General features: G+C 32.0%; 1 protein-coding gene across 1 annotated transcript; it reads right to left on the bottom strand.

Moving 5' to 3' along the window:
- Positions 1–3208: 3208 nt before the first annotated feature.
- Positions 3209–6632, bottom strand: LOC129302563 (uncharacterized). The gene is made up of 3 exons (XM_054941497.1): positions 6553–6632; positions 5737–5811; positions 3209–4463 (listed from the first exon to the last, which is right to left on the bottom strand). The coding sequence occupies exons 1-3, from the start codon at positions 6630–6632 to the stop codon at positions 4232–4234; spliced, it is 387 nt and encodes a 128-aa protein (XP_054797472.1). The 3' UTR covers positions 3209–4231.
- Between the last annotated feature and the right edge of the window lie 3388 nt (positions 6633–10020).

Here is a 10020-nt window from a genome sequence, read left to right as displayed (position 1 = left end):
ATTAAGTTCAAGTTTTGAAAATAATTAATTATAAATTTTGTTCAAGCAATCTTAATTTTTATTTTATAAATTATAAGAATTGAAGAAGAAATCACAATTTCTTATATGAACTCATTATTTTGTTTTATTTTAAACTAGAGATAATCATTTAACCTAAAATTATTAATATCAAAAAGATACTTAAAGATTTTAGAAAAATTATAGTATTTTGAAAGACCTGATTATCAATTTATCATTTATATATTTTGATAAAATTTTATTATCATTTTTCTATTATTATAATTATTATTTAAAAATTTAAATGACTCTTAAACAAAATTTATGTTAAAGAGGGGGTATTTTAGTTAAAAATATATGATTTAATGGTTAATTAATAGTTTTGAATGAATAAAAATGGAATTTTTAAAATAGACGAGAGCTATGTGTTATATAGATTTTGATTTTTAAAGAGATTTATATAAGTTTTAAAAATAGAAAAAAAATCTATAACTAAGATAAAATAAAAGGGATGTTGGCATATTTTATTTTATAAAAAAAAAGTTTATAGCTCAAATAAAAATAATACAAATGGTTTGCCCAAAAGAAAAAAAAAAAAACGATGCAAATGACATGTTTCATCACAGACCTTTGGTTTCTCCTCATAACTGGACAGCACCGTCGATGAAATCAACACAAATGACGCGTTCGTTCCCATGCTTGACCCAACTGTTTCTCTTTATATCTAACGAGACGAAGCCTTCAATGAAATTAGAAAAAATATAACTTTAAATCTTTATATTTGTTTAAATTTTGTTACATATTTCTATTTTTTTTTTTTGTATTTCAGATCCTTACATTTTTATTTTTTAATATTTTAAATCCTTCAATAAGTATTGTTATAAGGGTTTGGAACATTAGAAAATAAAAATATATGAATTTAAAATATCAAAAAAAATGCAAAGATTTATAGCAAAACTTAAACAAAGTGTAGAGATTCAATTTTTTTTCTCATAAAATTAAAACAAATGGCATTTTCATGCTATCGATTAAGCATTACCACCTCAAATATGAAATTTCAGCCTTTTAAATTTACATGTATTTCTTTAAAATTTATAATCTCTCTTCCAGAAATTTTAACTAGGTAAAATTATAATTTTTTTTAGGAAATTTGTATATTTAAAAGTTGACGGTTAAATTTTGTGTGAAGATTAATAAATAATAATAATATTTAAATTATTTTTTAATCATTTATCAGTGCTTTTACCAATAGTGGTGATCTGAAAATCATGTGATAGCCCATCAAAGAGATTGATTCAAATGATATTTTGATTTTTAATGTGAGCAAGAAATAACATTAATTTATTATAATTTATTTATAATTTAAAGGACTTGATTAATATTAATTTTTTATACAAAATAATTATGTATAATTTTTTGGATCTTAAAAAATTAGATAAATTAACACTTTAACCCTATTTAATATTAGACTAAAATGCATATAAGTTCCTAAATTTTGAGGCAATTGCATATAACCCACATCACCTCTTTAACATTTAAAACTGATCACTCTAACCTTTAATTTTATTTTTCAAAGCCTCCTACTATCAATTAACTGTTATTTTATTAATATAATTATTGTTATGTCAGATTAATGCAATATATATGGTACATGATATGAAAAAATATTTTTACTATTTTTTAATACAATTTAAAGAGGGACAAAATTGTAGGGTTTGTTTGGCAATCTATTATGGGAACAGTTTTTTACTCTCCAAAACAAAATAAAAAAATAAAAAATATGTTTGATAATGTATTTTTAAAAAAGTATTTTGGAAAATAAAAAAATAAAACATTGTTTTAGAGAATAAAAGAATATAAATAACTTCTAAATATTCTCAGATTAATAAAATAAAAACAGTTTCAAACAAGCTCATAATTTTTACTTTTAACACAAGTTGAGCAACATTATTCTCATTATTTATGGGTAACATAATTTAAAAGAAAAATTATACTTTTATTATTCTTTATCAATTAAAACAACTTTTTATATTAAATAAATAAAAAATATTTAAAAGTTTTCATCATTGAGAATCATATAAATAAAAATTTATCCTCTAATACAATAAAATTATGATATTTTATAAGTTCTTTTTAACAAAATCCATACAAAACACATAGTCAAAAAATATATCTTATTATAAAGCTGTATACATTCTATTTATAACATACAAATAACATATATATTTTTTTGTTTGAATAAGTATTGAAAACTTCATTCACATGAAAAAATAATAGTTAAAAACAAATAAGAGCATGAAAAAAAAACAAGGGTTAAAGTATATTTTTACTTTTGTACTTTTTTTTATGAGTGCTGGACATCATATATTAGTAGGTGAGATATTTTTTCTCCTAAACTCTTTTTTAAAGGAGCCAAAATTCCCTTCCATTAGTAATCAAAGAGAAAGATGAAGAAGAACAATGCACAAAGAGAGGGGATGACACATGTAAAGCATGGACTCAAAATAAAAATTTAACAGTCAAACACCTGTCAATATTAATAATGGGGAGAAATTGTACATTTTTTAAAAGTTTGAAGGGGAGATTATCCCAAAAAAGTTTATGATAACAAGCTCCCTTCATAAAAAGTTTTAAGATATTTTTATCTTTTAACCAAAAAGAAAAAAAAAAAAATGCTTAGAGGTAATGACACCAATCTACCTTTAAAATTTTCACTCAAGCATACCTCATATTCTAATATATTTTTTAGTATAATTTTGCTTCAATGTTTTTCAATTTGGTAGAATTTCGCCTTGCTCTCAACCTTTGACTGCTTTCTTTGAAAATTTCACTGTTTTGTGCCTCACTGGACTGCCACCCCATGTTAAAAAAAAGAACAATTCCATGTAGATATTCAGTCCCCTTCCTTCGTCGTTTGTGTTCTTCACCTCTCCAGTTCTCCTTCCTTTGCCCTTCCTAATCCTTCTTCTTGCAAAGGTCCCTAATTTGCCTTCTCCTTCGAACCCTTCCCCCTTCCCCCTTCCCCATCTTCTTCGTGTTGCTCTCTAGTCCCTCAATACTTCCATCTTTAGTTTGTAAGGACAGCACGGGCCAAGAACCAAGGAGCAGCACACCAGAAATTACAACATACTAGAAATTGAGAAATAAAAAAATTAACAATGTTTTAGAAATCAAACCTAAAGAACATCAACCATCAAAATATATTTCAAACTAGAAGTCCCATAACATATCACAGGAAAAGCTTGTATTAGTCCCACAATACCTATCACAAAAACCATCTTTCAAAAGGAGCAAGAATCCAAAACCCATATGTGACTAATCCATAGAGTTGATAAAAATTCGCGAGGAGTCTGAAAAGCTTGTATCAGGCCATGATCGAACCCAGTATAAAAGAAGCTTCCTGCTTCGTCACAAGTGGAACCAGCGACAGTGGAGTCAACACTTGATTTCAAATTCCAGACTTGTTGAAGCAGACCTCAAAAATTAGAAAAAGGAAAAAAAAAAAAAAAATACTTGGATGAGTATGGCTGATACGGTGTCATAATTAGTGGTGCTTGGAGAGGAAGGCAAATGCGATAGGGGCAATGATTTCAGAGAAGCAATTTGAGGTTCTCAGAGAAGAAGGTAATTGGACTCGACCACTGCTGCTACTCGCTATCTCCAATGAAGTTTAAGGGGAGAGGAGAAGGAGGAAGCGACAGTAATGGTAGACCAAAGGGATATGATTGAAGTGGTCATGGGGATTGGAATCTGAGAAAGAAGAAGAAACGGGAGGGAAGACGTGAACTGCACATGGGCTTGGAAGAGAAAAGTGAAAGGGGCAGGGTAGACAAATGACACGTGAATGCCACATGGCCAACTCGCATGGCATATAACAGTCAATTTTTCAACTTAACAGTCAACATAATCAAACTCTAACCACAGGACAAAATTGTACCACAAAATACTTTAAAATATGAGGTGCATCTGGATGGAAACTTCATGGGCAAATTTGTACTATAACCGAATGCTTAGATATCAAGCTTGATTACCGAAAGACCAAAATTCGACACATAAATACCCAAAAAAAAAAAGCCCCAACAAATTCAATACAACCCATGCTGGCATTCAATCCGTACCCCATCCCTCCAAATTCTACCTTGTATTTTTTCCTAACCCCAAAAAAAAAAAAAAAAAAACTCAACAGTTCAACTCTGAAGCAGTTGGCTGTTACGGCGATGTCCAAATCCATGCCTCAGTTCATTAGATCATAGTCATCCAATTTGTCATTGTACTGTAGAACCTTTCTCTTTATCTTCGATGAATCCACCCATGTGATAAAGTCTTCCATATTTCTGGTTACAAGGAATGCAGGATCAGTGACTGTCTCTGGACCAACTCTTATATGCCCCTGTTCAATGTATGTGACAGCTTCTTTCAAGTACTCGGCAAATTTTAATCGCACCAAAACAGTTGCAAGCCTACGCCTACAAAAGGGGTAAACAAAATTTAAGAACACAAGGGTATAATGTTAATAAAGTAGAACAGCTGAATTATCTCAAAAAATACTTGGATTAGTTCTAAAATCTTTAGAAGTATACTGCACATATCTTCTTCTTAGTCTTCATTTCATAATCTTATTCTAGTTCCCCTGTTGATCATAATTAGCCTTCATTTTATAAAGATGATGCACAAGGTTTCGTCCCTACCACAATTTGTCACTCCCTGACCCCCAGCCTAAGAGATGAAGACGCTTATTTGGACAGCAACACTCTAATCAATACAAATGGCATGTTCATTTGCGGATCAAATATTGGTATTACGTGTATAAACAACGCAGAAGCTGAAGCTCACCATACTGCCATTGCCACTTGTGAAATAAGTTGTTTGGGATCAGTAATAGATAGGTGTGTCACAGGGGCACTCATTATACAGTTCAAAGGATTTCGGATAAAAGTAGGGTAGAACATTGTGGCAATGCACCATATTACCAGCACATGGAAATATTTGATCAAAGCACAGAGCTCACATTTTAAGGGTGTTTATCTAACGGGCTGGGATAATAGATTTAGCTTTTATATGGCATTTGGCTTAGGGCTTTTATGAGGGGACGTCTCTATAAGATATGCAGAAAGATTAAGTAGCTTTGCTGCATAAGTTTATATTCAATTTCTATCTTATAGTTTTAGGTGTTGATATTTCCTTTAGAAGGACATTAGGATAACCCATCCTCTGCGTTTTTTTCCCCTGTGAAAAGGTCAAATACATTAAGACAAAAGATTACCACACCATTTGTGTTAAATTAATTTAGGTTGTCTTATAATTTCTTTTATCCGCTTAAAAATATTTAGGTTGCTGGGAAAGATATATGAGTGGCGAAATTAAGGTTCCCACACCATTTGTATTACATAATTGTCTAGGATTAGTGTTGAAACAACAGGAAAAGAATGTAAGAAGCAACTTAAAAAACATATCTATCCCATAATTTAGAATTTAGTGCTATATATTGCCATCTCTTTTTAGGTTTCTTGTGTTTCTGCACACTAAACTACAGACTACGCCTGTAACAGGTACTAATGTATCATAAATCATAATACCTTCTGCCTTTAGAAGATGACTAACGTTGTTTTAAATATTAAAAATAATTCCTTTTCATTCTCCTGCACTACAGTCATCAGGAATCTTTGGCGTACAAAAATCACAAACTAATAATTAATTTTTCATTTAAAATATTGAAGGAGTGAAATGGTTTTTTCTTACCTACAAAAGGATGACACTGTTAGACGATCACAAAGTGTAATGCTTTGCCTGGTTGGAATCACGCCAATATTGTACCTATCATTCACGTGTGTGTGTGTGTGAGAGAGAGAGAGAGAGGGATAATAAATATCGGTTCTCTGCATTCCAAAATGTAGGTAAAAATGTACCAATGATAGACAATTAATATGACCAAACAATTTCGTCAATCATGTAATTGGAGAGAAAAATAAAAAATTGTTCTGAACTCCAACAGTTAAAGGATGAAAACAATTAATATCTAAAAGCAAATAATAACCTAAAGTCCTTTCATCATCTATCCCTGCTTGTTGCCCTCACATTCATGCACTGCCATCATCATCTCAATACCCAATTATCAACTCCATCACCTCGGCCATCACATCCTCACATTACCATTATAACAACTGCTACAACATCAGTTTTACAGCTACCACCTCCAACATTTACAAATCCCTAAGACTCAAAACAATCCTATCTACCAGCACCCCATGCCATCCCTCTGCCTACTAGGCTTACTGAAGAAATGAGTTGTGAGAGATAAATTAGGGTTTTTAGTCACAATTATTCAACAATGGACATGTCATTTGCAGCCCTGTTCGTGATGAATTTAGGTAATCCAAATGCATGCTGCAGAGGCCAAAAGTAGAAATGAAACTCCTGGATGATACATTGATTAATAAGGAATCGTAGACCAATATTAACACATATTTATATATGTCGTTTCAAAAACAACATTAAATGCAGCTTAAGTCAGTTCACTAATCAAAACTTAGAAATTTCATAGCTAATAAAACTTACAGCTTTTCTAAGAGCTTATCAGCCATCTCAATCCGAAATGGATCTTTTGGTCCATTTGCTTCAGCATGTTGCTTCAGCATGTTTACTAACTTTTGCACCATCCGGCAAGACTTGAATATCTATTGGTATTTTCACCATCCCAATGACCAAAATAAAGAATTGCATTAGTTAAATTTCAAACACAGTAAACTATCCAAATTCAGAACAATGAGAAACATAATTTAACGAAGAATAGTACTTCTTGTAATCATCACGTCCAGTAATATGATAGCGTTGAATAACATGATTTCTCTGTGACCTCCTTCTCTCTTCCACTCTAAGAAATTCACCTTCTTCAATAACTTCTTCTCATGAAACTTCAGTTTCCTCATGGCTTTCCTCTGTCATCAATTCAATGTTCACAAGACACAATTATGCGTATAAAATAAATGCAAATTTGTCAACTGCCTACTTAAATCTGAAGCCTATGAGCATATAGTCATCCTCATATATATATATATATATATATAATTTACAGAGAGAGTGAAAGGAACGCCACACACCTAAAAAACAGCTTTCACGGGGAGTGGCGGCGGAGGAAGTGACGAAGTGAAGACGGAGGCAAAGCCGAGGAAAGACCAGCAGCTGAGGAACGAAGACCAAGTACCAGAGGACGAAGCGATGGAGCGCCAACGCGATGGAGACCGGATAAGCGACGGAGTGGGCCGTGGTAGGGAGGCGGGAAGATGAAAGAAGGGTAAAGGGTAAGGGTGTAAGCTTTTTTGTTTGGTCGGGTCGAAAGTGTTAAGGATCGGGTATGGGCGCACACTAGCCGGGCATCAAGCCTGATGGCTGGTGATCACTTGTTTTGAGTCGGTTTTAGCCCACCCCAAAGAAATATTTTAACAAACTTTAAAACTAAAAGTGAGTGAATGAAAAATGATTTTATATATAAAAAATATAGGAAGGATAAGATTAAAAAGTCAAAACTGAAAATTTATAAGAATTAGATTTCTAATAATTTTTTTAAAATAAATTATAAATATAATTTATAATTTGAAATTTCATTAAAAAATAAAAATTATATTTAAAATTTAAATGTTTATTTGTATTTTGAATCTTAAATTTAGAATAATCTCAATTAATATTTATAATAAATTTTTTAGATACTTGATTGTCATAAATTTATTGTTTTGAAATTTTATTTTCATTCTCTCAAAATATAATTATTATAATTTAAAATGTATTTTAAAATTAATATATAATTTTATATGTAATTATTTTTATAATTTTTGTAGATTTTATTTTTAATTCTGATAACTTTTTAATTATAGATCTTTATAATAAAGGTCACTCAACTTATTGAAATTAGAGAGATGGAAAACATTTAAAAACTTAAAATTCTATAATTTAAGTGATGGTTGTGTGATGTAATATTAATAATTAATAATTAATAATTATTAATAATTTTACAACAATGGTCGAAACTGAATCCAAGCCGTTGGATTCGTTTTGGTCTAATTGACTTCATCGGCCGTCGTGGCAAATTTCCCCGTGGTTTCAGGCGAAGAAGACCGCGCGTAGGAGGTTCTCTGCTTCAGCCTTCGCCAATCACTCCTCCATGGTCTAGGTTACGGCTTCTGAGGATTTACCGTGTCAAAGATTCTAGCCATGGCGGCAAAATTTCTGTCTCTGTGCTTGCTTCTATGCTTGGTGTCCGCTTGTCCTTTTCTGGTAACAGTTTGTGGCTTATTCGATCTACTATATCCATTCCTAAATGATTTGGTCTCTAATTCTACTTTTTCTTATAAACCTCCAATTCTACTTTTAATCCTGAGTAAAACTTGGCCCAACGAGTTTTGAGCAGAAACCTGGTCTTGCTGCTGGAAGATGGAGGAGCTATTCTAGATTTGAACTTTATGAGCTTATTCTCTTTGTCTTTCTCTCACTGTGTAAAATCTAGTAACTACACGTTTTAATACATTGTCTCCAGTTTCTTGTTAACAGATGGGGGTTTTAGTTTCTGAGACAAAGCATATTTTTTCGCACTTCGGACGGTTAGGCTCACTAATGAAGTCGCAAAAGTCCATGCTCATATCCTTGTTATTATTATTAGTGTTTTAAAATTATTGTAGTTCATATATTTGATTATAAAAGGTTAAGATTCATGGCCACAGTGAAATTTGAGCCTAATGATAACATTTGAAACTTGATAACAAACTTTTTAAACTGTGTCTAATGATAACATTCTGGAGTTCGTTATTTTACTAATGAATGTGATCCCTAAGTGATATTAAACCTCTATGCTTTTCGTACGTTCTATTCCTTTAAATTTTGATATATTTGTGGATAATTTTCGCGACTTACAAGTTATGCGCAAATAGCTCTTTGATGTGTTATGCTTCTGTTCAAGGTGTGATATTTGCAAATTTTATAGCTTGGAAAAAATTCTCTGTCAAATTTTGAAATTTGAGGGGTTCTATGCATTTTGGCATTATAAAAATAAATTACAAGGATGATTAATTGTGTGAAGGGGGGTCTTTTGTAATTGGGTAAAGGAAGCACACGTTTTAGGTTGGAAATGTTTGACTCAATCTGCAATCTCAGATTTCAATTTAGCAATCTAACAACTGAGTTTTTGGCTCTAAGTCAATTCTATTTTACGTATCAGTTTATTGAAGCTATCCTGGTCCACTGTGATAATGGTCCTGTTTGCCTAACTAAGCTGCATGAGCTCTCTTCCAGGGATCATCGAATATCAAACTTAAATGGGTTCTGTATCCCTGAGAGGCTGAGTCATCTCACTACATGTTAGCTCCCCACCTTGCTTGTTTTCAAAAGCTTATAATCATTGGAGAGGTTTCTCATCCAATGTCAAGCTTGCAATCACCATTAGGTTATTTTCTGGTATTCTGTCGGACAAGAAGTGTTCACTCTTAGTCATCCATCCCTCAAGTTCACACCATCTGAGTGGATTTTGGAAAGTCAATCTTTGTAAATCTCATTTGTTCCTGGTAATTGGCTGTCCTCTGGAATAAAATTGGTCCTAACATGTGGTTGTTCTTGTCTCCGTTCATGGATTAATTTGCTCTACTATAATGTAAGGCCTAGTATCATCTCTTGCAAGTTGTTGATCTGATTCTTGATTTGAACAACCTTGTCTGCTACACCTTCAATTGTTCTCTTGCTGAGCTTCATAGTTATTCCATTGCACTCTTCAATCATTGTTCTATATATTTTATTGACACTAGCATCTTGCAGCTTCCATCAGAGATATGTGAATTTCCCACTTTGATACCCTTTGGATTTATGGGTATCGAAGGAGAGGGGAGATGAGAGAAGAAGGGGGGTATAGCAATGAGAGAGGAAAAATGAGTTCAGCTATTTCCATTTTGATACTCTCTAATTTTTTTGCAAATCATTTGTGACTAGTATACTGGAGCCCAAGTATCATATCTCCTCAGCTTAACTAACTTCAATAGATCATGT

Source organism: Prosopis cineraria, unplaced genomic scaffold (assembly GCF_029017545.1).
Source record: "Prosopis cineraria cultivar Desert tree isolate PC_DT_omini unplaced genomic scaffold, ASM2901754v1 PC2, whole genome shotgun sequence".
Classification (NCBI taxonomy): Eukaryota; Viridiplantae; Streptophyta; class Magnoliopsida; order Fabales; family Fabaceae; genus Prosopis; species Prosopis cineraria.
Note: the sequence above shows the minus strand (reverse complement) of the source record. Positions and strands in the feature narration are given on the sequence as shown.